At 38.1% G+C, this 27,288-nt stretch overlaps 1 protein-coding gene and 1 non-coding gene across 7 annotated transcripts in view; one reads left to right on the forward strand and one right to left on the reverse strand.

Moving 5' to 3' along the window:
- UBTD2 (ubiquitin domain containing 2) overlaps positions 1-27,288 on the forward strand; it is a 73,791-nt gene that overhangs the window by 37,577 nt on the left and 8,926 nt on the right. For all 6 annotated transcript variants that reach the window (XM_077895528.1, XM_077895530.1, XM_077895533.1 and 3 more), the window contains one exon: positions 17,927-18,163. In XM_077895528.1, coding sequence (XP_077751654.1) covers positions 17,927-18,163 — 237 coding nt within the window. The remainder of the gene's footprint in view (positions 1-17,926; positions 18,164-27,288) is intronic.
- Positions 9,650-9,753, reverse strand: LOC144313169 (U6 spliceosomal RNA). Its single transcript, XR_013378895.1, has one exon. It is a non-coding gene; the product is annotated as a U6 spliceosomal RNA (small nuclear RNA).

Below are 27,288 nucleotides of genomic sequence, written 5' to 3' on the forward strand. Positions count from 1 at the left end.
GAGAAGCAGGCTCCATGCAGGGAGCCCGACGTGGGACTCGATTCCGAGTCTTTGGGATCACACCCCGGGCTGAAGGCGGCACTAACCGCTGGGCCACTGGGGCTGCCCAACTCTGTGATTTAAACATAGTTTCTATCTCTATCTCGTGAGTGGTGAAGGGAACAAAATGGGTAACGAGAAGGAAGTAGGAGATACAGGCTTCCAGTTATGGAATGAGTAAGTCATGGAATAAAAGGCACAGCATAGGGAATATGGTCAATGATATTATAATCAGGTTGTGTGGTGACAGCAGCTACACTTGGGGTGAGCAGAGCATAACAAATAGAGATGTTGAATCACTATGTTGTACACCTGAAAATAATGTAACATTGTGTGTCACTTATGCTTATATTTAAAAAATAATACTTTCTATCTCTTTATTAAGACTTGGTTCTCAGGGTTGCCAAACTGACTCAGTAGAGCATATGACCCTTGATCTTGGGGTTGTGAGTTCAAGCCTCACATTGAGTATGAAGCCTAATTTTATAAAAACAACAAGGAAGACTTAGTTCTCATTTGTTTAGTTCTTTATACATGGTTTCCTTTAGTTCTTTGAACATATTTAAGATAGCTAGCTGACTTAAACTCTAGTAAGTCCAATGTCTGGATTTTCTCAGTGACAGTTTCTATTATCTGCTTTTTTTTCTCCTTGTGTGTGGGCCATACTTCCTTTGCATATCTCATAATTTTTTGGTTAAAAACTGAATATTTAAGATAATGACCCCTTCAAGTCAGATTCTTCTCCTTCAGTGTTTGTTTTTGTTGTTGCTTTTTGGTTTTGTTTTTTCACTGACTGTATTGAACTAATTCTATAACGTTTGTATTCTTTATTAGATGTGGCTTTTTTTTTTTTTTTAAGATTTCACTTATTTATTCATGAGAGACACAGAGGCAGTGGGAGAAGCAAGCTCCCTGTGGGGGAGCCTGATGTGGGACTCAATCCCAGGATCCCAGGATCAACAACCTGAGCCAAAGGCAGACACTCAACCCCTGAGCCACTCAGGTGCCCCCACGTGCGGCTTCTGAAGTCTCTGCTTAGTTAGCTTAGTGGTAAGCTAATAATTGGATATATTTCTTTAAAAATGCAAAACCAGTAACTCTCCTAATTCTTTAGTGCAAGACTATGTTCATATTTGGAGCTCACCTTTAAAACTGAGGTAGTTAAAAAAAAATAAATAAATAAAATAAAATAAAATAAAACTGAGGTAGTTTATTGCTGTGCCTTAACTCTTAACTTCCTGCTTATACAGTCGCAGTATCAGTTAGAAGTGAGACTTTAGTACATTCTTGGTCTTTCCTGGACGTATACACAGTCCTGTATATCCACAGTCCTATGCATGTGCAGCCTTTTAGTTTTCCAGAAGTATGTCACTTTTTCTGGACATCTCATTCCCAGGCTTTGATTAGCCTTTCTTGCTTACCCCAAATGTTTCACTACTTCTTGCAGGTGCAGTGTTAAACAATTTCTGCTTATTGTTTTTGACAAATGCCCCCAGGAAAAGGCTGTTCGTTATGGGAAAGCTGTAAGTTAGGTCAAATAAAGACAAGCTCCATGAGCAGTATTTCCCAGAGAACTTCTACATAGGCCAAAAAAATGACAGTTTATTTTGCGAATGAGGCTTTTAAAGAGCTTCCACCCTGTTCTGATCCCTCCCGTGGCTGTGGTGCTGGTGACTTCTTTTCTTCTTCTTCTTCTTCTTCTTTTTTTTTTTTTTTGTAAGATTTTGTTTCTTTATCCATGAGAGACACAGAGAGAGAGGCAGAGACATAGAGCGAGGGAGAAACAGGCTCCCTGTGGGGAGCCTGATGCGAGGCGAGGGACTCCATCCCAGGACCACACCCTGAGCCTAGGCCCAAACCACCTAGGCCTCCCTGTTATCAATTTCTAATTTAATTCCATTTTTTTAAAATTTTTATTTATTTATGATAGTCACAGAGAGAGAGAGAGAGAGAGGCAGAGACACAGGCAGAGGGAGAAGCAGGCTCCATGCACTGGGAGCCCGATGTGGGATTCGATCTCGGGTCTCCAGGATCGCGCCCTAGGCCGAAGGCAGGCGCCAAACCGCTGCGCCACCTAGGGATCCCTTTAATTCCATTTTGATTATAGAGCTTATTTTGTGTCATTTCCATTCTCTTAAGTTTTATATTGTCTATCTTGGTGTGAATGGTATATATACCCTTGATATGAATATATATTCTTTTTTTTTTAAGATTTTATTTATTCACAAGAGATACACACACACACACACACACAGAGGCAGAGAACACAGGCAGAGGGAGGAGAAGCAGCCTCCATGCAGGGAGCCTGATGTAGGACTTGGTCCCAGGACCCCAGGATCATGCCCTGAGCCAAAGGCAGACGCTCAACCATTGAGCCACCCAGGCATCCCTGAATATATATTCTTTCCTTGTAGTGTGGAATGTCCTATCAGTGTCATTTATGTCAGGTTGATTGATAATATTCTTGCTGCCTTCTGTATTCTTGCTGACTTTGTGTCTTATTCTTTCAGTTGCTGATTTTTTTTTTTTTAAGATTTTTTTTATTCATTCATGAGAGAGACAGAGAGAGAGAGGCAGAGACATAGGCAGAGGGAGAGATGCAAGCTTCATGTAGGGAGCCCGATGTGGAACTTGATCTCAGGACTCCGGGATTACGCCCTGGGGCGGAGGCAGGTGCTAAACCACTGAGCCACCCAGGGATCTCCCCTCTTTCAGTTGCTGATTAGAGAATGTTGAGGTAGCCAAGTATAATTGTGGAATGGTCTTTAGTTAATCAGTTTTTGCTTCATATACTTTGAAGTCCTATTGTTAGTTGCGTACACTTCTTCTTGGTGAATGGATTGTTTTTCATTTAGTGTTCTTTTTATTTTTATTATTTTATTTTTAAAAGTTGTATTTATTTATTCATGAGAGACAGAGAGAGGCAGAGCCACAGGCAGCGGGGGAAGCAGACTCCATGCAGGGAGCCTGGTGTGGGACTCAATCCCAAGACTCCAGGATCACACGCTGGGCTGAAGGCAGAAGCTTAACCACTGAGCCACCCAGGCGTCCCTATTTAGTGTTCTTTTTAGTTACTGTTGCTTATTTATTAACTCCTTGTTCAAAATAATCTCTAGCCCATGCATGGCTAAGTAATTTAATAATGTTAGATGCTTTGTTGCTTTTGCTTTGACCTTTTGAGTTTTCTAGCTTTCCCTTCAATTGTTGTATTTTGTGTTGTAGATGGTCCAGGCTGTTTTCAGTGCTCAAGGATAGGCACTAGAATCTGAGCATGAGAATATATGAGAGGATTAGGCAAAAAACAAAAAAAAAAGAGAGAGGATTAGGCATGTGCCATACATTTATAAATAGAACTCTGAAACTGGGAGTTTGAGTAGCACAGATTTAGCTTCTGAATTATGTGCTTGGTATCGTAAGCTTACGGTTCCCTGATTCTTTATTATAATCAAACATGGGTGACTTCAACAATTTTATAAACATAATGTTGAGCATCTAGAAGTGATGAGATAGCAAGGTCAGAACTGAAGTGCCTTATTATATTCAAATCTTTTAAAAAATATTTATTTAAAAAAATAAAAATAAAATGTATTTATTTGAAAGAGAGAGTGACTGCACAAGTGGAAGGAGGGGGAAGGACAGGAGGAAACAGACTCCCCCACTGAGTGTGGAGCCCTGTGCAGGGCTAGATCCCAGAACCCTGAGATCATGACCTGAGGCAAAGTCAGACTCTTAACCCACTGAGGCACCCAGGTGTCTCTATTGTATTCGAATCTTTTTTTTTTTTTTTTTAAGTTTTATTTTATTTTTTTATAATTTTTTATTTATTTATGATAGTCACACAGAGAGAGGGAGAGAGGCAGAGACACAGGCAGAGGGAGAAGCAGGCTCCATGCACCAGGAGCCCGACGTGGGATTCGATCCTGGGTCCTCAGGATCAGGCCCTGGGCCAAAGGCAGGCGCCAAACCGCTGCGCCACCCAGGGATCCCTATTGTATTCGAATCTTAACTGCTTCTCAGTGTTTGGGGTTTTTTCCCCCCAAAAAAATTATTGTAAAAATGTTCAGACGCAAAATAGTATAATAAACACTCATCATGTACTCCCCTTGTAGATTTAGTTGGCATTTTTCTATATTTACATGTTTGTCTTAAGTATTTATTTATTTATTTATTTATTTATTTATTTATTTGACAGAGAAAACGTGTGCACAAGCAGGAGAGGGGGCAGAAGGCAAGGGAGAGAATCTCAAGCAGACTCCACGCTGAGGGCCAAGCCCCACTCAGGGCTCAGTCTCACAACCCTAAGGCCATGACCTGACCCAAAACCAAGAGTCAGATGCTTAAGCCTCTGAGCCACCCAGGTGCCCCAACACACTTTCCCTTTTAACATCTGAACTATTTGAAAGTTGTAAACATCATGACACTTCTAAAAACTTCAGCATGCCTTTCCTTCATTAATAAGACTATTTTCCTACATCTCTATGATGCTATTATATACCTAAGAATATTAAAAGTAGTTTCTTAATGATATCTGTTATTTAGTCTTTTTCAGATTTATCCAGCTATTCCAAAATGTCTTCTGTAACTTTTTTCAAATCAGGTTCTGATCACAGTTCACATTTTGTCTCATTTGTTGTAGACTACTAGTTCTCAACTGGGAAGTCTTGCCTTCCAGTGGATAATTGGCCGTGTCTAAAGCCACTTTAATTTTCTCCTTTCTCCTTTCTCCTTTCTCCTTTATCCTATAGAAGTATAGTATATTTTCTATAAATAAGTTCAGATTTGAAGTTTAACTAGATTCAGTTAAACATTCTGGATAAGAATACTGTGTCTTTGTTTTTTATACTTCATATTGCAGTGCATCAAGAGCTTGAATCTGGCTATTTCATTCAATAATGAGTGTTAGATACCTACAATGTAATTTTTCCTTAGTAACTAGCAATATACGGGGTGATTCTCTGACAGCTTGTATGTCCTGTTACCCATGATGTTTTAGTATATCTATTGCTGATCCTTTCCCTAATCAATTATGGGGTTGTAAAGAATGATTGTTTTATTTTATTTATTTATTTTTAAAGATTTTATTTATTTATTCATGAGAGGTACACAGAGAGAGAGAGAGAGAGGCACAGACACAGGCAGAGGGAGAAGCAGGCTCCATGTAGGGAGCCTGACATGAGACTCGATCCCAGGTCTCCAGGATCACACCCTGGGCTGAAAGCGGTGCTAAATCGCTGAGCCACCCGGGCTGCCCAAGAATGATTGTTTTAAACATGTCATTCTTCATCACTGGCATTTTTCAGTAAGAAAGAGCCTTTCTTTTCCATATCCCCCTTTTAGAAGTATTAAGATTCGTGAATTTTTATTTATTCAATACATTAAAGTCAATTCTAGTCATTATTTTTTATGCTCCAAAATTGATGGAGCAGTTGTCTCCTTCATACTGTCGCCTTTGTGTCTTTGAGTTGATCTCATTTGTTAATGAGCACTTTCTTGTTCTCTCAGCCCAACCACATGTCCCAGGCTTGCTTTTAATTTTTCCAACCCTCGTCATAAAACTAGCCATTTCTCCAAATGCCCTAGGAGCTTTTAGTCAGATGTGGTATTTAGAACTAAAATCTGGAACTAGCTATGCTTATTACTACTGGGTTGTCATTATTTCCAAGCCCTTTTAGTCAACAGAACTGTAAAAAACTTTTTAAATTATGAGTTCATATTGATGTGTACAATTCAAAATTAACCTAAGTTTTTTGTTTTATTTGATATATTTTTCATTCTTATTAAAAATTTCAGTTCCTGGGGCACCTGGGTGGCTCAGTGGGTTAAGCATCTACCTTTGGCTTAGGTCATGATCTCAGAGTCTTGGGATGGAGCCAACATCAGGCTCCCTCCTCAACAGAGAGTCTGCTTCTCCTCCCTCTTCCTTCTCCTCCTCATGCTCTTTCTCAAATAAATACTTTTTTAAAAGTTCAGTTCCTATTGATATTAATAGCTTTTTATTTGCTTTATCCCATAGTAAATATCCAGTGTTATAGAATTATAGTAATTACTATTCTACATGAATTCTTAGTACTTTAACCTGCTAAGTGAAGTTAAAGATACTTTTGTAGTTTGTTTTTTTGTTCCTTAAAACTTACCCCACTAGGGCATCCCTGGTGGCTCAGCGGTTTAGTGCCACCTTCAGCCCAGGGCGTAATCCTGGCGAGCCGGGATTGAGTCCCACATCAGGCTCACTGCATGGAGCCTGCTTCTCCCTCTGCCTGTGTGTCTCTGCCTTTCTCTCTCTCTCTCTCTCTCTCTTTCTTTCTCTCTCTCTCCCTCTCTCCCTCCCCCTCAAAAAAAAAAGAAAAAACTTACTCCACTAAAGATGTATGATCAGAGTATCATGTTCAAAACTGACTTAAAATAATTATTTTCTATATATGGTTATGTTAACATTTGATACACAGATTCATTTAGTTCTGTGTTCAGTATTAGAGTTTACTTTTTTGGTTTGATTTTATTTTGAAAATGTAAAACATTTACAATTTTTCAAAAGTCACATCTGTAAAAAGCTATACTTGGAAGTCTTGCTCCCATCTCTGTCTCTTCTACCCCATAGCCCTTTTAGATAACCATTTTTATTAATTTCTGGTTTATTCTTCCAGTGTATGTGCTTTTTTTGTTTTTGATTTTTATAAAACCAGATATATAGAGAGGTAGCTGTTTCTCCTATTAAACAAAATGTATCACTATATATATATATATATATATAATGTATCACTATATATATATTTGATTTTCTGCTATTCTATATTTACAGTTGCATTATATTTCATCATATTGTACCGTATACATCCATTAGATTGCATCTAATACGAACAAGCTTGTAGGAAATAATCTTTCATATTTACGTGGAGTATATCTTTTTTTTTTTTTTTAAAGATTTTACTTATTTATTTGAGAGAGAGCATACAAGAGGGGAGGAAGAGGCAGAGGTAGAGGGAAAACCAGACTCCCATTGAGCAGGGAGCCCAAGGTGGGACTCCATCACAGGACCGTGGGATCATGACCTGAGCCAAAGGCAGATGGGTAACCAGCTGAGCCACCCAGGTGCTCCTACATGGAGTATATCTTGAAAGCAGAATGCCAAAACTGGAATTGCTGGCTCAATGGATAAATAACTGATTATATTAGATGTTGCCAAATTCTCCCTCCATTGGGAATCCTTTGGATAATAATCCTATGGGATCTCAGACTCCTACCTCAAATGTAGGAAAATCTCTTACTTTCCACACCTTACCAGTGTCAGATTCATGAATTGTTGCCTAAGAGTAACAAGCAAGTTTTACTTACTTTTCTCTTATGAAGGAGATTGGAAATTATTTTATACATCATTTAACTTTTTTGTTCTTTGAACTGGATCTTCACACCTCTTGCCCATTTTTCATTTAACAGTTTTTGCTTTTTGTCTTCTCCACTTTTAGTTTTTTATACTATAGAGATCAGCCCTTTGTGATAGAAGTTATGGATACTTTCTCCAGGCTAGTCATTTGTATTTTGACTCCTCCTGCCCCCATATGAAGATTAAGTCTTTTCTCATTGCTTCTGGAAAAGCATTTGTTATCCTTGGTTATGGAGAAATTTATCTATATTTTCTTGTAGTACATACATTATTTCAGTTTTTACATTTAGACCTTTGATTCATGTAAAATTTATTTTGGTATACAGTTTAAAATGTTGACCCAGGGATCCCTGGGTGGCGCAGCAGTTTGGCGCCTGCCTTTGGCCCAGGGCGCGATCCTGGAGACCCGGGATCGAATCCCACGTCGGGCTCCCGGTGCATGGAGCCTGCTTCTCCCTCTGCCTGTGTCTCTGCCTCTCTCTCTCTCTCTGTGTGACTATCATAAATAAATACAAAATTTAAAAAAAAAAAGAGTAAAAAAAAATAAAATAAAGATTAAAAAAAAATAATAAAAAAAAAAAATAAAATGTTGACCCAATTTTATCTTTTTTCCAAATGGCTATCCAGTCCTAACACTGTTACTTAAAATGCCTTTTTTTCCAACAGTTTAAGATAAAATCTCTGTCATATATTAAATATCCATGTATATATGGATTTTTTTCTGAACTGCATTATATTCTAAATATTCATATGCCTTACACACTTTGAATTGTAGCGGTTTTATGTTTTAATATTTGTTGTATTTAATATTTGTAATGCCAGCCCCTTTGTTGTGCTGCTTTTTCAAGATTCTCCTAGCTCTTCTCACCCATTTGTTTTTATAATCAACTCATCTAGCTTCAAAGTTTTTTAAAAATTATTTTCAGGAAGCCCGGGTGGCCCAGCAGTTTAGCGCTGCCTTCAGCCCGGGGCATGATCCTGGAGACCCGGGATCGAGACCCACGTCAGGCTCTCTGCATGGAGCCTGCTTCTCCCTCTGCCTGTGTCTCTGCCTCTCTCTCTCTCTGTGTCTCTCCTGAGTGAATAAATAAATAAAATTTTTTAAAAAATTATTTTCATTGGAAACGTGTTAAATGTAGATATTCACTTGGAAAGAATTAACATCTTTATAATGTTAATGTCCAAGTACAAGAGATATCTTAATCTTGTTAAAGTCTTGTCTACTTGTGGGACTTTCAGGAGTTTAAAAAATATATCCTAATAATAGGTGTTGCATTCCAAGTATTGTATATTTTCTGTTACTGTTATACATGGGATCTTTTCTATTATATCTTCTAGCTGGATATTTTATGTATATAAGGCTTACATTTTATATATCTTCTTTTTTTTTAAGATTTTATTTATTTATTCATGAGAGATACAGAGAGAGGCAGAGGGAGAAGCAGGCTCCATGCAGGGAGCCGACGTGGGACTTGATCCTGGGTCTCCAGGATCAGGCCCTGGACTGAAGGCGCCAAACTGCTGAGCCACCCGGGCTGCCCTTATATTTTATATCTTATTACCATATTGATTTTTATGCAATTTGAGGACTGATTTTCTTGTATTTTCAGTCACACTATCATATCATCTGCAATTAGAGATGGTTTTACTTCTTCCTTTCTGGTTCTTACACTTCTGATTGTTTTGTTCTGTCTGATTATGCTGGCTAACACTTTCAAAACAAGGTTAAATAGTTGGGAGGATGGGCATCCTTGACTTGTATGTACTTCTATCCCTTGAACTACCCATAAATTAATAGAAGTAAAGGTCCTTGCATTGCAAAGAATGTAATTCAAGATAAAACCATTCCCCCAACTCAGTAGAATGAACCATCTGAAAATTTCATATATTTCTTAGAAGGTACAGTGGGCTCCTGTTACGTGACAATATTCTTAGTTCCAATTTTATGTAATTTCAGCCTTCCAAGCAAAGTTGGGGCTTACTTTCTGTGCATTTGTGGGGTTTAACTGTATGTTTCTGTAACTTTTTTTTTTAATTTTTTTTTTAATTTTTATTTATTTATGATAGTCACAGAGAGAGAGAGGCGCAGAGACACAGGCAGAGGGAGAAGCAGGCTCCATGCACCGGGAGCCTGACGTGGGATTCGATCCCGGGTCTCCAGGATCGCCCCCTGGGCCAAAGGCAGGCGCCAAACCGCTGCGCCACCCAGGGATCCCACTTTTTTTTTTTTTTAATATGGAATGCTTCATGAATTTGCATGTCATCCCTTTGTGAGGGCCATGCTAATCTCTGTATCGATCCAACTTTAGTAAGTATGCTGCCAAAGTGAGCACATTTGTGTAACTTTTTTTTTTTTTTAAGATTTTATTTATTCATAGAGACACAGCTAGAGAGAGAGAGGCAGAGACACAGGCAGAGGGAGAAGCAGGCACTGTGCAGGGAGCCTGATGTGGGACTCGATCCCGGGTCTCCAGGATCACGCCCTGGGCTGCAGGCGGTGCTAAACCGCTGTGCCACCGGGGCTGCCCCATTTGTGTAACATTTTAAAAGAGACTCGCCCATTAAGAAAAGTCCTTGGCATGGCCAACAAGCACATGAGAAAATGCTCTGCATCACTTGCCATCAGGGAAATACAAATCAAAACCACAATGAGATACCACCTCACACCAGTGAGAATGGGGAAAATTAACAAGGCAGGAAACCACAAATGTTGGAGAGGATGCGGAGAAAAGGGAACCCTCTTACACTGTTGGTGGGAATGTGAACTAGTGTAGCCACTCTGGAAAACTGTGTGGAGGTTCCTCAAAGAGTTAAAAATAGATCTGCCATACTGCAATTGCACTGCTGGGGATTTACCCCAAAGATACAGATTCAGTGAAACGCCGGGACACCTGCACCCCGATGTTTCTAGCAGCAATGTCCACAATAGCCAAACTGTGGAAGGAGCCTCGTTGTCCATCGAAAGATGAATGGATAAAAAAGATGTGGTTTATGTATACAATGGAATATTACTCAGCCATTAGAAACGACAAATACCCGCCATTTGCTTCAACGTGGATGGAACTGGAGGGTATTAATGCTGAGTGAAATAAGTCAATCGGAGAAGGACAAACATTATATGGTCTCATTCATTTGGGGAATATAAATAATAGTGAAAGGGAATAAAGGGGAAAAGAGAAAAAATAAGTGAGAAATATCAGAAAGGGAGACAGAACACGAGAGACTCCTACCTCTGGGAAACGAACTAGGGGTAGTGGAAGGGGAGGAGGGCGGGGGGTGGGGGTGACTGGGTGTCGGGAACTGAGGTGGGCACTTGACGGGATGAGCACTGGGTGTTATTCTGTATGTTGGCAAATTGAACACCAATAAAAAATAAATTTATAAAAAAAAAAGTCATTGGACATACTATGTTGTAGGTTGGCTTTCCTCTTGCCTATTGGTATGCTCAGACCATTGGTAAGTGGATTTATACTTTAAAAAACAGGGCCAGGGGATCCCTGGGTGGCACTGCGGTTTGGCGCCTGCCTTTGGCCCAGGGTGCAATCCTGGAGACCCAGGATCGAATCCCACGTCAGGCTCCCGGTGCATGGAGCCTGCTTCTTCCACTGCCTGTGTCTCTGCCTCTCTCTCTCGCTCTCTCTGTGTGTGTGTGACTATCATAAATAAATAAAAATTTTAAAAAAAGGTAAATAAAAAATAAAATAAATAAAAAACAGGGCCAGGGCAGCCCCGGTAGCGCAGCGGTTTGGCACCGCCTGCAGACTGGGGTGTGATCCTGGAGACTCAGGATCGAGTCCCACATCGGGCTCCCTGCACGGAGCCTGCTTTTCCCTCTGCCCGTGTCTCTGCCTCTCTCACTCTGTGTCTATGAATAAATAAATAAAATCTTTAAAAAAAAAAAAAAAACAGGGCCAGGAGACCATGTTTGTTTATCTGCCCCCCCTCAATAAAACTAGTTCAGACAACATTAGAAATTATATATATGCCTTTAAAATTATGTTCTTACTTTTTATAAGATAGCATTAAAATGGTGTATTTACTTAGATATGCATACATATGATGTTTGGTGCCTAATCTGTTACAGGTGCTGAGGACTTATAAGTTGAAACTGACAAACTAGAAAACTGCATTACCTCTTCCCTTATTCAGGATTTCTCTTTAGTAAGCATGATCTCTCCAAAGAAATTAATTAGGTGGTAGATGAGATAGGTTGGGGATCTGGTACTGCTCAATTAGCTTTTCCTTTGTCCAATCGGAGACATTCCATTGGTCCTAACAAAGCCTATGAAAGATCAGTGCTGCTAGAAAAACAACACATGCTTTATTTTGAATGACGCTTATAATTGATTTGGTATGTAAAGAAAACCACATTTCTCAGCCTTGGTTAGACATGGAGTGCTATGATGCAAAGAGAACTCTGGACTTTGAATCTAGTCATCTGGGTTCTAGTTTTGGCTCTTTTTGATCTTGAGCAAGTCATTTATCCTTGTTCGGTCTTCCTTACCTTCCTGTCAAATAATAAAGTTGGCTGCTACTATCTAATATCTCTTCCACATCTAAATTCTCAGATATTAGAGAAGTTATGGGAAATGGTTTCGACTGTTGGTATGTTGGTACTGTTAGTTTAAGCATTTATCTCCCTATGTTTATTTTGATAGTTGCTTTAGGTAAAGGGAATATATGTAGTATGTGTGTGTTTGTTAGTGCATTCTAAATTTACATGAGAATAAAATATGAGTATCATTTTAGGCCAGCACCATCTGTTACGGAAGAGTTCTGTGGGATCTATTCTTAATTCTTGGGAGTGACAAAAATTTCCCTTTCGTTTTCATGATCTTCAGACTCTAATCAATCTAATTATAGGGACATTATACCAATCCTATTCCTTGTTACTTTCATGTTTTCAGAATTCTTTGAAACAACATTTTGTCCTTTGATGGTGAGCTCTTTAAATATTCAGTCTTTTCCTTTAGGATGTTGTGTTAGCAAAATGGAATGCTCTGTTTTTTAATCTGTTAAAGCTATTAGTACATGAGTCATATCATGATATTTATATTCTATGGCTTCTCCTTTATTCATTTGAAGAGTCCCAATATTATTACTATTTTATACATTCATTCATTCATTTATGTATGCATTCATCCATTCATGAGACAGAGAGAGAGAGAGAGAGAGAGAGAATGAGGCAGAGACAAAGACAAAGGCAGAGGGAGAAGCAGGCTCCATGCAGGGAGCTCCATGTGGGACTCGATCCTGGGACTCCGGGATCACGCCCTGGGCCAAAGAGGAGGCGCTAAACCGCTGCGCCACCTGGGTGCCCTGAAGAGTCTCTATTAAAGCAAGGAACCAAAAGAAGGAAAATAACTATAAACATACTTTATTTTAGAGATCATTGTTTCTTGTTTTGTTTTTAAAGATTTTACTTATTTATTCACGAGAGACACAGAGAGAGAGGCAGAGATGTAGGCAGAGGTAGAAGCAGGCTACATGCAGGGAGCATGATGTGGGACTCCATCCCAGGACAGTGGGATCACACCCTGAGCCAAAGGCAGACATTCAACCACTGAGCCACCCAATTGCTCTGAGATCATTGTTTTTTATCAATAGAATGCCAAAGTGAATTTTTTTGCCAAACGCATTCAATTGTCGAGTAAAAATAAATATTTAAGATAATAGATCCCGAGAAGCAAACTGCATGTTAGATCGATCTATTTATCAGAGTGGGAAGAAGTGCTGACCAGTTATAAGGAAAAATAATATGAGTCGATGAATGTGATTAAGAGGCTTCTGAGAAGGTGAGTTTTTGGCAAAGTTTTAGAAAATAACTGCCTTGGGGAGCCTGGGTGGCTCAGTGGTTGAGCATCTGCCGTCGGCTCGGGGCGTGATCCTGGAGTCCCAGGATCTCCTGCATGTAGCCTGCTTCTCCTCCCTCTGCCTGTGTGTCTTGCCTCTTGCTGTGTCTCTCATGAATAAATGAATAAAATCTTTTAATAAAAAAGAAAGTAACTGGATTGATGGGGGAAAGAAGGGTATTTTCTGAATAAAATAATTAGGTTTCTTTATTAATCTTTTATTATATGTTAAACCATGGAATTAAAAAACAATGTGGTGGGCTTCCTGCAATGGGGCCGCCTTCTCCTTCTGCCTGTGTCTCTGCCTCTCTCTCTCTCTATCTCTATCTCTCTATCTCTGTCTCTCATGAATAAATAAATAAAATATTTTTAAAGAGATAAATAAAAAATAAAAAACAATGTGCTTGGTTGCCTGCAGTTTAAAGATTTAAAACAGAAATTTGGGGAATAAGAACTGTTTCCTGTTTAAATCTATTGTTAGAGCATAATACTGTACTTAGTCCCAGATATATGAATGATACTGAGCATCTATCTTGGTGTCAGGAGTCAGGTGATGTATGAGAGATAAACCTGAAAGTATCACAGCATGAGATATAATCTAATTGAATATACATAGTTTACTTCGTTTTCTTCATAATTGAGAATGACTGACTTGGTGCAAAAAAAACATAGCTTCTGGGATCCCTGGGTGGCGCAGCGGTTTGGCGCCTGCCTTTGGCCCAGGGCGCGATCCTGGAGACCCGGGATCGAATCCCACGTCGGGCTCCCGGTGCATGGAGCCTGCTTCTCCCTCTGCCTGTGTCTCTGCCTCTCTCTCTCTCACTGTGTGCCTATCATAAATAAATTAAAAAAACAAACAAAAAAAAAAAACAAAAAAAAAAAACATAGCTTCTTCGCTGCTAGGTTGATTTCTGCGTCTAGGTATTTTCAGAAATTCAAGTTTGTGATGTCAGCTAAAATCGAAGCACAACATTTGGTGACCAATTTCTAGAAAATATACTCATAAATGCACAGGATGTGCATGACAATCATAGAACAGTTCTTTTTAAAACTGAGGAAGGCACTTTATGTTAAATTCTTAGAATGTCAAGTTCTATTCAGAAGTTATGAGAAAAGACTTAGCCTGTATATTTTTGAAAAACATGTCAAGGCTTTTGATTTCATATATATAGTATTCCCAAATTTATTTTTACTTAGCAAACACATATTTGCAGTTTTATTATATACCAATCCTTTTTTGGTGCTTTACAAATATTAAATCTCTATAAAACCCTAAATGTTTTCACAAGAACATAGTTTAAATGCTTTTGCTAAATATCCATTTTTCCCCAGTTCATTTAATAAAGATATGTTAGGCAATAAATTGCATTTAGTTTAAAATGAAGCTTTTTATTTTATTTGTATATTTATTTAAGTAGGCTCCATGCTCAGTGTGGAGCCCAATGCAGGGCTTGAACTCAGAACCCTGAGATCAAGACCTGAGCTGAGATCAAGAGACAGACACTTAACCAACTGAGCCACCCAGACACCCCTTAATGAAGCTTTTAGGGATGCTGGGTGGCTCAGCGGATAGGTGTCTGCCTTCAGCCCAGAGTGTGATCCTGGAGTCCCAGGATTGAGTCCCACATTGGGCTCCCTGGATTGAGCCTGCTTCTATCTCTGCCTGTGTCTCTGTATCTTTCATGAATAAATAAAATCTTTAAAAAAAAAAAAAAAGAAACTTAAACTTCATATTTTGTAATGAAAATTCTGCCCTGCTCAGCGGTTTCACTAAAATAGTTATGTTGTAAAGACTTAAGTATTTTAATAATAGACATTGTTTATTACATGTTTGTGATACAGAGAAAAGTAGAGACCAAGACAGAGAAAAGGAAGCTTATTTGATGTTACAAGTATTTATTTTGTCTTTCTTACTCTTACATAAAGTAATTACTTTGGAACTTTACAGCATATAGATTTGAAACGGATTTGGAGTGATTAAGTATAATGTGTCATTTGTCCTTTTTTGGGGACTTTGTTCTTACACCTTCATTAGGTAAGGAGAGGTAAAATAAAGCTACCTCATATTCATTAAGGAAGAGAGCTTGCTTTTTCCAAAATATTTTCTACCTTAACTTTTTTTTTTTTAATTTTATTCATTTATATGAGAGAGACAAAGCAGGGGGAGGGGCAAAAGGAGAGGGAGAAGCAGACTCCCCCACTGAATGCATAGCCTGACATAGGGCTTGATCCCAGAACCCCAGATCATCACCTGAGTCAAAGTCAGACACTTAACCTAGTGAGCTACCCAGGCACCCCTATTTTTTACCTTTAAAATTAGATTGTTTTTCTGGTGGATCCCTCTGAGAAACCTCTTTCGGTTTCTTAGGTTTAAGTACTGAGATTGTTGAGGTTTTGTTGTTTTTGCTTTTTGACAGAATTTTTTTTTTTTTTTTTTTTTACAATGACAGAATTATAACAGATTTTTTCCTCTGGTATATTTAATATATGGGAAGCTAAACAGTTCTCTGGAACTATTCAGAAAGACCCGAAACTTTATTCAAATTGGGGTCTTATTTGAATATTGAATAGATAACTTTGAGTAATGTATAATCATTTGAATATTGAATACTTATTCAAATAGGTATTTACCGATTGTATCCTGTCTTCTACTCTCTATTCAGTAAACTGAGTGTTGTCCCTAAACTATTACTGACTTATCTAAAGGTTAATATAGCAGAAAATAAATTTGCCTTTCATTTTATCTTGTTGGTAGAATCAGTAGGGGATTGTGATTACCTGATGTATTCTGAACACCTTTTAGAGAATAATGCTCTGTATACATTTATTTGTTATTTGGAAAATGCAGGGGAAAATCGTTAGTATAGATTGTGTTTCTAATGTTTGAATTAAACCTGATACACACATCTATACTGTTACCCTTAATGAATGTTCGGTAAATACTTCTTAAAGGGGATATTTGGGTTGTCTTTCCAGCCCTGCTACTACATAGACTGTTTTCCTACTTTACTTTCCATACCTTTTTAGAACTCAACTGGTTGGCATTTTATTAGGATGGATAAGCTACAGGGCCAAAAATTACAGGGAGTCAAACACTGAATGTTTTAAGAGAAAAATAGCTGACAGTGGCATGGCCTGCTGTCTTTTTCCTTGAGATAAAATAGCCAGATTATGTGGAAAAAGCATGGTTTAATCCAAGCATCAAACCAGATACACTTTGTTGCATTAGTTTGTTCTGTTATCAGGAACATAGCCTGGTGTACAGTATAGAGATTGCCCAAGGACTGGTGTAATTTTATTTCTGTTATGAATAGCCCAAATTTCATTTGGCTATAGGCCAGTAAGGGAGTGGTTAATTTCGTAGCTTCTTTAGAACCATTTTGAGAGTAATTTCTTTTAAATTAGTATTCTTTCTGCAATTAAATATAGAACAGTGAATTTTGATGCATACCCTCTCCTTCCTACCACTCTGTCATTTACTTCCCACCTACTCTTACCCTAGATTCCATCAAGCCTCAATTTTCTTTTTACTTATTTTTCCGTCTGTCAAACTATTTCTTATCTATGGCACTGCGTAAGATTAAGAATGGCTCTCTGTATTGGTATGAGATTGGTGATCATAAGCCAGGTAAGTATCTAGGTAACAGAAGCTACAACAGACTTGTTCTAGCATTATTAATTACTATGTAACATTCCCTAAGGAGCTATGCTGCCTTTTACAGCAAAAGAGGAGTAGACTCTTGCTCTCTTTTTTCTTCTCTAGGTTTGAAACTAAAGTGGGGTAATGTAGTTCTGCTGGTTGGAGTCCTCCTGTGGTCCGGGAACAGGATCACCTGTTCAATCCTATTTTCACTGATTTCTAACCATCTCTCTCACCCTTTCCAAATTACCTCATATATGGGGTTCAGAGAGAGGCATTTACAGTTCCTTGACTGAAGCCCAGAGTGGCGTGCTCCTATGGTCAGGTTTCCTCATGGAGCTAGTGGTTTTGACTGTTCCTTTGGATACCACAAAGCAGTCTTTCCCCTCCTAAGAATTTCTCAGGTCCTACTTTTTGGCATCACATGTCCAGAGTCCTGAGATTCAAGCTAATTTGCTACTTGATTTTTCCTAGTATCTTACCTCTTTTATGGCATCCTTTGACTTTTTAAAATCCTGCCATTATTGTCTGATGAAACACTTATTGCTGTTTTTCTAAGTAATTTTTAAAACCATCCTTTGGAGAAGGCATACTGAGTTGAAGAGAGTTCTTAACTTGTCACTGGACATTTTGGATAGAGCCATCTAATGTCTCCATTTGCTCTTGTAATTCTAAAATGGGAAATTTCAGAATGCAATAATTAATTAGTAGGCAGACTTCTAGCTATAATTTTGATGAATGAATCAAAGAGGAATGAACAGATAACTTTTTTTTTTTTTTTAAGATTTATTTACTCATGAGAGACACACACAGAGAGAAGCAGAGACACAGGCAGAGGGAGAAGAAGCAGGCTCCCAGCGGGGAGCCCAGTGTGGGATCAAGTCCCGGGCTCACGCCCTGAGCTGAAGGCAGATGCTCAACCACTAAGCCACCCAGGCTTCCCATGACCAGATAACTTTTAATACATCAGTTCTAAGTTTTGGTTTTGACGACAGCTTTTTTCTTTCTTCTCAGTCGCTTTAGGTCGTAACCAGCCTTTGAAAAAGGAGAAACCCAAATGGAAAAGCGATTATCCCATGACAGATGGACAACTACGCAGCAAGAGGGACGAATTTTGGGATACTGCACCAGCTTTTGAAGGCCGTAAAGAGATTTGGGATGCCTTGAAGGCTGCAGCACATGCTTTTGAGAGCAATGATCATGAACTGGCACAAGCAATCATTGATGGTGCAAACATAACATTACCACATGGTAGGTTTGGTGGTCCTCAAGGACACAAGAAACTTAATGAGCTCCATTCTAATAGCAAGAAACCAAATGGAAAATGTTCATTTTTCTTGCTGTGCATTTTCTTTTTCTTTTTGCAAAGAACATTTCTCTTTGTTTCTTTGTGTGTCTTTCAGCTTGAGAAAGATTTACATTGTGTGTTTATTTATTTGTTTGTTTATTTATTTATTTACTTGTTTATTTATTTATTTTAAAGTTTTTATTTATTTATTCATGAGAATACACGGAGAAGAGAGAGAGAGAGAGAGGCAGAGACACAGGCAGAGGGAGAAGCAGGCTCCATGCAGGGAGCCCGACGTGGGACTCAATCCCAGGTCTCCAGGATCACGCCCTGGACTGAAGGTGGCGCACTGAGCCCCTCAGCCTGCCCTATTTATTTATTTTTTTAAGTAAGCATTGCACCCAGTGTGAAGCTTGAACTCATGACCTCAAGATCAAGAGTTTCATGCTCCACCAACTGAGCCAGCCAGGTGCCCCAGTATATTCTGTTTTTAAAACCGTTTTAATCTCAAGAAAGAGAACAGTTGATAACCACCAGCTTTCCAGCTTCCATACTCAGAAACTTCCTAGTTCTTCATCATGAGGCCTCCACCCCCTGTCCTAATCTAGAGGTTCTACTTCACTTCCTATGAGCACTAGAGAAGTCTCAAATTTAGATTTCAGAAACTGTGGAGACTCAGTGGATGCTCCTTTAGTCATTATACTTTCTCATCAAGCCTATTTTTAGTGTAATGAGCAAACCTAAACTTAGAAGTCACATGTTCTTAAGGACAGTTTTCTATGATTGCAGCCCTGAGCATTATTAAGAACCTCTCTCTCTTTTCTTAGGAATGGGACTCTAAGGACCACCATTAGCTTTGAGTATTTCCAGGGACACATATCTGCTGGACCCATGCACATCCTCTTGTTTGGTCTCCTTGATTAGGGACATTTCAAAAATTTTTCATGGTATACTGAGATTAAAGTGTTAATTTCATATTACAGCCTTAGCTTTTCTGATAACTGTTATTTATAATTTTTTCTCTTTAGTTTTTCAAATTAATATTTTGTCAAGTTGTCTCTTTAACCCCCCTATATAATCACCTGCATTCCTTTGCAGTTTTCTATTCCTTTATACCTTCATTGTTTCTATTTCAGTATCTCGATTTGTCTTCATTTTCAGAACACTGCTTTTCACTGTTTAACCATCTGCTTTATGTCCTTTCCTTTTATTTTTTTTTAAGTTTTATTTATTTTATGTAACTCCACAGCCAACATGCGGCTCAAACTCACGACCCAGAGATCAAGAATCGCATGTTTGTTCCAACTGAGCCAGCCAGACTCCCCTGACACCTTTTCAAATAATATTTAACTTAGTATCCTTCCCAGTTTTCAAAATCTCTGTTAATTTTCTGAATTAACTATGCTTCCGAAAAACTTTTAAAAATACGTACTCCATAGCTCTTCTATTCTTTATTATGAAAGCTTATTAGTGTAGGCTTGGGTAAATAGCATTTATTTAGCATATTTAGCATTTATTTAGTATATAGATGACTTTCTGCACAGGTGTAAAAATGATCCCTCCTACATTTGAAAAAATGTGTAGTTGAATGTCATTTCAGTATGACTCTTTAGTCCTGATTTTCATGGGTAGTCTCTGAATTCTTTGCCTCTTGTATGATTGGGGGTGGACATCATCTTGCTCCATTACCTCTTTTAGTTCTATGTTTTGTCTTCAAATATTACCTTTATATAATATAAAGACCCTTCCTTTATAATTATTTTTACCATCCTTCTCTTTTTAATGTTTATATCACATATTTTTAAAGCAGTATTTATTTGTTTGTTTGTACAGGTTTGCCAGGTGGGAGTAGGGATGGAGAGTGGGAAAGAATTATTCATCTGTGATTGTCTTAATTTGGAATCCTAAGATTCAGAACCTTAGAACTTTGACTTCCTTATTTTGTGCCTATCATAGTTACCTATGGGAATATCTTGATATTCTATAAATCATGGCCTTGTTTACAAGTTCATGGAGGCAAAGTAGATCTACTTTATGTAAGGCAGGGGCCTATGTATATTTTATTAGATACGGGCTCAGGTCTCTAAATACTTATTTCTCATTTTTGCTTATCTAGGTGAACTGCCAAGAAAAGTAATGTTGCTGGCAGTCTCACCAACCAACAGGTTAGGGAGAATTATTCTTGGAAATTTGATAGGATTAGCTTCTACTTCCCTTCTGTGTTTAAGGAGTGTTTTCTGCTTTAGCACGAAGGAATCAAACTAATGTCCAGTCTTTTCTTGTTCAAAGCTCTATTTCTTGTTTAAAGTCTCTTTCTGGGTATTGCTATCATTGCTACCCTTGATTGAATTCCCTTGTTTGTATCTGAAACTTAACTGTGTTTCTTTAGTGGATTTGTGAATTGTGTCCACTCATGTACCTCTAACTCATCGTCAGTTTATAACTTAGCTATTTAGCTGCATGCTTTTACCTAGACATATTCAGTGGTGTTACTGAAATTTCTTCCATCTTCTTGATGTAGTTATATATTTGAAATAAGTTAAATATTTGGACACATTTTGTGGTTTTAGACCCTAAACATCCTATACTTCATAGTTTAAGTTTAAAATATTTCATAGGCTTTAGCTCTCTAGCTCAGGCTTTGGTATCAGACCTAGCTTTACTTCCTGCTTCTACTGTATTACCACTCATGGCTATGCAACTTTGGGCATTTCTGTAACTTTCAGTGTTACCATTTGTAAAATACCGATTATAACTATCTACCTTATAGGGTGGTTGTACTGGTTAAATGTGATAATAGCACATGTGGATTACTTACCATAGTCCAAAAAGCACTTGATAATAGTGGTGCTAATGATTGTTTTTCTTGAACTCTGGCATTAACAAGTAAATTCCTTGTACCAAATTCTTTAATTATAATTTGATAATTATACTGGTAACATCTTTCTCTGGCTTTTGGAGAACTCTACCTATGTCGCCTAATAAAATTTTGAGATTATGTTGATTTCAAGCAACAGTAATAACAGATTTATTAATGCTTGGACACCAAAGTATTGATGACATAGTTTAGCATCATCCCTTTGTAGGCCCATCCCTATTCTTTTCATCTATATCTGTATTACCCATAAGAGTATTGAACTGATCTTAGATTGACAATCTGAAGAGATCTTAGGGCATACACTCCTTTCTAAGCTTCCTTCAGTCAAGTCTCTCTTGTTTTCATCTAATTTTTTTGTTTTCTCTTCCCATAATCTTATTATCTCAACCTATTCATATTATCTTTGCAATATAAATATTAAAAATTCTTTAAGTTTGAGAACTATATGGAAAGATCTTTGTAAATGTTATTTTATACGTCTTATTATCTTGTCTGTTATTTTAGATTTTATTTGTAAAATAAGCAAGGATTATATACCCTTTTTGGTTTAAATTGTATTTGGTATCAATGTTATATGCACAAAAATTATGTATTTGTCAATGGCTTTTTTTCCTGTGTAATGATAATTATCTTATTTCCTGAGTTAGTTTTCAAAGAAACAACCAAAACACCTCCTATCACCCCATGCCCCTGCCCCATGTTTCCTCCTTTGTTTCTTTTTCATACAGTGGGTTCCATGAATAATTCTGTTCTTGTCTCAATTCCAGTCTGTAGGTCGTATTCATTATATTTCTGTCTTGTCTAAGCATAAAATAATTCTGTGCTTTTCAGTTATCTTCCTTTATTAATATCAGTGATGTCTTTAGTTCATTATTCTCAAATGGCAATAGGGAGAGTTAGAAGATGGTGTCATGACTACCTGGAAATTTTATATGTGCGTATATATTTTCATTCTGGAAATTGTGACTCAGATTGAGGATGTTATGGACATGTGTATTGTGGAAAAATCTCTCTGGATGATTCTGGTATTTGATACCTCTTTTCTATAGCCTCCCATCCTATAAGAATTTTATTTTTCATGATTTATACATTTTTTTCATGGTCCTAAATTTCTTAAAGAGTATCTCTTTTTTCTAATTGATTGCTATTTGACCATTACCTAAAAATCCTAAAAACACTCCTAATAGAGTATTTTGCCATGAAACTAGGTTACAGATTAAGTGGTTTATACAAATTAGCATAAACTGAGGGTTTGTTTGGTTTTTTTTTTTAAAGGAGGGGCACCTGGCTGGCTCAGTAGGTGTAGAGCTATATGATTTTTTTTTTTTTTGAGCCATATAATTCTTGATCTCACAGGGTAGTGAGTTAGAGCCCCATTTTGTGTGTAGAGATTACTTAAATTTTTTTAAGGTGGTTATTATTTTCATTTTTCAGAGTCTGGCGCATAGTGACTATTCACTAATTTTCAGTTAAAGCTTGTTCAGAAACAATACCTGTTTCATAAGATGAGCATTTAATGCTCTTTAGAATTACTATATAGAAGATTAAAGAGGATTTTTTAAATTGGCTACTCCTCCCTACTTTCAAATTTTCTAGAAAGGTGGTTGTTTGTTTATTTAGCATCTCAATTCAAATGTAAAAGCTCCCCTCTTAACCTTTCTTGTTTAGAAGAAGTAGCTAGCTGCTTACTATTATTCAAATACTTTTCTCTTTCTTACAGACTTAACTCCAACTTTACTCTTCCTACTTCTTGTGGCTAAACATTGCCAGGTGTTCAGTTAGGCTTTTGAAGGTCCATTTCTTTTGTCCTTTTTCATGCTTAGGGATAGAGGAGGTAGGAAAGGGTAATTCTTTAAAAACTTTTTAAAATCACCTTCAAGGGATCCCTGGGTGGTGCAGCGGTTTAGCGCCTGCCTTTGGCCCAGGGCGCAATCTTGGAGACCCGGGATCGAATCCCATGTCTCGGGCTCCCGGTGCATGGAGCCTGCTTCTCCCTCTGCCTGTGTCTCTGTGCCTCTCTCTCTCTGTGTGTGTGTGTGTGTGTGTGTGTGTGTGTGTGTGTGTGTGACTATCATAAATAAAAATTAAAAAAAAAAACTTTAAAAAAAATAATAAAATCACCTTCAAAAAAATAAATAAATAAAATCATTTTCAAAATAAAGGAGGGAAAAGAGTTGCCCAGAATTTTGTTTTCTTTTTTCCTGGTTTTATCTCAAAATACATCAAATGTGAATAAATTATTATAATACAGTATAAGTTTTTAAAAATCAAGGCACTTATGGGTGCCTGGTGGCTCAGTTGGTTGACTGTACAACTCTTAACTTCAGCTCAGGTTGTGGTCTCAGCATTGTAGAATCAAGCCCCACATCAGGCTCTGTGTCTGCTTGGGGTTTTCATTCCCTCTGTACCTCCCGCTTCTTGTGCACACACTCTCTATCCCCCCCCACCCCAAAAAATAAATACATAAAAACTTCAAAAACTTTTTTTAAAAATAAAGGCAGTTATAAATAGAGTATTTCTACGTATAGAGAGCTAACATGATGAACACCTGGACTGAGAATCAGGGGTAATAAAATACTCAAAACTCATGTTTTTAGCTGATGTTATATAATCCACATGCCTATAATAATCACCTACAATAGTCTCCATTTTTGACACAAGAAGGGGGTGCATTCAGTTAAGCATCTGACTCTCTTGGTTTCAGCTCAGGTCATGATCCCCAGGGTACTGGGATTGAGCCCCAAATTGGGCTTCATGATTAATCTGTAGTCTGCTTGAGATTCTCTCTCCCTCTCCTTCTGCCCTTCCTGTTTGTGCTATCTCTCTCTCTATTCCAAATAAATTTTTAAATAAATAAAAATAAAGAGATAAGAAAACTGAAATACAGAATGGCTATATCCCTTTTCAAGTTAGAAGTCATGGAATTAGAATTGGGATTTGAACTCAAGTCTTGGATTTAACAGTAACAAAGCAATTGAATGACGTCAAATCATTTCATTCCTTTTTTTAATAAAGTGATGCACAAGTAATCTTTAGTGTTAATTCCATTTTTAGCCCCTCCCATACTAATAGAATACTTTAAAACTGTATACCTCTGGGACGCCTGGCTGGCTCAGTCATTGGAGCCTAAGACTCTTGATTGGGGTTGTGGATTAGAGCCCTACATTGGGTCTAGAAATTACTTAAAAATGAAATCTTTAGGGTACCTGGCTGGCTCAGTGGTTGAGTGTCTGCCTTTGGCTCAGGTCATGATCCCGGGGTCTCAGGATCAAGTCCTGCATCAGGCTCTCCACAGGGAAGCCTCCCTCTGCCTATATCTCTGCCTCTCTCTCTGTGTCTCTCATGAATACATAAATACATAAAATCTTTAAAAAAAATACTAAAGAGAAACAAATGGATTCTCTAAAACCTGGATAGGTAGGAAATGCATATATGTAGGCCTTGTTTCTATTTCCCGTAAATGTGGTAGAGGCCCATTAAGAAGCAGGCCATGAATTCTGGCTCCTTTAAAGATCTCTATAAACATTTGCCATTTAATAAACTTAATTGATAAATTTGTTATGAACATAAAGTTTAGGAATGAAAGCATGAAGACATTACATATACATGGGAGACCGAGGATTTTATCCAGACTTTTGTGTTTAGAAATGAAACAAGGTGGGATGCCTGGGTGGCTTAGTGGTTTAGCGCTGCCTTCGGCCCAGGGCTTGATCCTGGAGTTCCGGGATTGAGTCTCACATCAGGCTTCCTGCATGAAGCCTGCTTCTCCCTCTGCCTATGTCTCTGCCTCTCCCTCTCTGTCTCTCATGAATAAATAATTAAAAAAAAAAAAAAGAAAAGCCTTAAAGAATCTAATGAATGACTAACCATAAATTAATTAATAGTATATTAATATATTAATGAATAATCTCCACTCTATCAAAGAAACAAAAATGATTTAGAGTTATAAAATGTAAATTTATCCACTCTTCTGTTGTGGTCACCCACTCCTTTCTTTTCCAATTAGAGCAACAAAAGCCCTGAAATAACTGAGATGGGAGATTTTTCTTGAGTCATAGGCTTCTCTGAAGATCATTGTCCCCTTAGAAATGTGTAAAAATGTTACACAAGCTCTGTTTTTAAAAATTTATTTGAGAGTGTGTGAGTGAGTCGGGAGGGTGGGGCACAGAGACTCCTTGCTAAGCAGGGAGCCCACCATGGGGCTAGATCTCATGACCCACGAGATCATGACCTGAGCCAAAACCAAGAGTTGGATGGTTAACCAAACAAATGCGTCAACCAGGTACCCCTACACAGCTCTTTGTTTTGTTTTGTTTTGTTTTGTTTTTGACGTTCCATTTATTTATTTGAGAGAGAGGGAATGTAAATATGAGTAGGGGGAAGGAAAGATGGAGAAGCAGACACTACTGAACATGGAGCCCAATGCGGGGCTGATCCCAGGACCCCAAGATCATGACCTGAGCTGAAATCAGACACTTAACCAACTGAGCCACCCAGGTGGCTCCTATACAAGCACTTAATCACTATTTAACCATCATATGGCTTGAGCAATATATACAAACTAAGCTTGATGCTTCTTTTTTTTTTTTTTTTTTTTAATTTTTATTTATTTATGATAGTCACAGAGAGAGAGAGAGGCAGAGACATAAGCAGAGGGAGAAGCAGGCTCCATGCACCGGGAGCCGGATGTGGGACTCGATCCTGGGTCTCCAGGATCGCGCCCTGGGCCAAAGGCAGGCGCTAAACCGCTGCGCCACCCAGGGTTCCCAAGCTTGATGCTTCTGAAGGCTACAGTCTTAATAGCTAACTTGGCAGATGGGAGCTAAAACTGCTTCTCTTAAAGCCCAACGGTCAGATATAAGCTTAATATAATTCCCAGCAGAGTGTTTACATGAGAGAGACACTTACTAGTTAGTCCTAAAATACTGCTCATTAGAATGAAAAGTAATTGTGATGGCCCTTTTGACATTACTATGATTCAAATTGTAGAGAATCCCAGGAATCCTAAAGCAGTGAACTCTAACTTTAAGAAAGTTTCATCCTTGGGGTGCCTCGGTGGCTCAGTCGGTTAAGCATCTGCCTTTGGCTCAGGTCATGATCCTTGGGTCCTGGATCAAGCCCCACAACAGGCTCCCTGCTCAGTAGGAGTCTGCTTTTCCCTCTCTCTGCACACTCGCTCCTCTCAAATAAATAAATAAAATCTTTTTTATTTTATATTTTTTTTAATTTATGATAGTCACACAGAGAATGAGAGAGAGAGGCAGAGACACACACAGGCAGATGGAGAAGCAGGCTCCATGCACCAGGAGCCTGATGTGGGATTCGATCCCGGGTCTCCAGGATCGCGCCCTGGGCCAAAGGCTGCGCCACCCAGGGATCCCAATAAAATCTTTTTTAAAAAAGAAGTTTGATCTTTTTTATATTGCTATTAGTGAGCTCTCCCCTATACGTCTGATTCTGATATTTAAAACCTGTGTGAGAGGGGAACCAATATTACTCTTTTCAATGGGTATATTATATGTATTAGGCAATTTGGCATTTGCTTTATTATTTAATCTTTCAACAACTTTCTGAGGTAGATACTATAGTCCTGAAGAAACAGACTAAATATGTCCAAAATTAGGGTCTAAATTAAAATGAGTGTGATCACACCAAAGCTGCTATTCCTTGCATCAGATTCACTCCTTTCTTCCAGTCTTCTGTTCCCCCATCAGGCTCAACAGTGGGCTTCCCAAATCATAGACTAACCTGCTGTTTTGTTCCTTTATAGTCTTTTTGTTGTGTCAGTACTCTTGTACAACTCAATTATGTGCTTAGGCTTTCCTTTGCCATAGAAAGTCACATTTATTGAAAAAGTCAGAGTTTGTGCCTCTGGGTCAGTTAGAAAAGTCTGAAAAAAAGGAAAAAAAAAGTCAGGAATAAAGACTATTTCCACAGGTTTTGGAAAAGACCCCCAATGTGACAAAAGTCTTGAAGTTCCAGGACATGGCCCACTTTGGGGAGGGCAATTTTCTGTATCAGATTGCCAGTGTATTTTAAATATTAAATTTTTCAACTCTATTGAGGTATATTGAAGTGTGCCAAGAGCATATATTTAAAGTGTACAATTTGATCAGCTTTGACTTGTAAACACCCGTGAAACCATCATTACAAGATAACATCTCCTATCTCCAGAAGTTTCCTAATGTAAATATTGATTTTTACATTACA

The sequence above is a fragment of the Canis aureus genome, chromosome 4 (genome assembly GCF_053574225.1).
Source record: "Canis aureus isolate CA01 chromosome 4, VMU_Caureus_v.1.0, whole genome shotgun sequence".
NCBI classification, from domain to species: domain Eukaryota; kingdom Metazoa; phylum Chordata; class Mammalia; order Carnivora; family Canidae; genus Canis; species Canis aureus.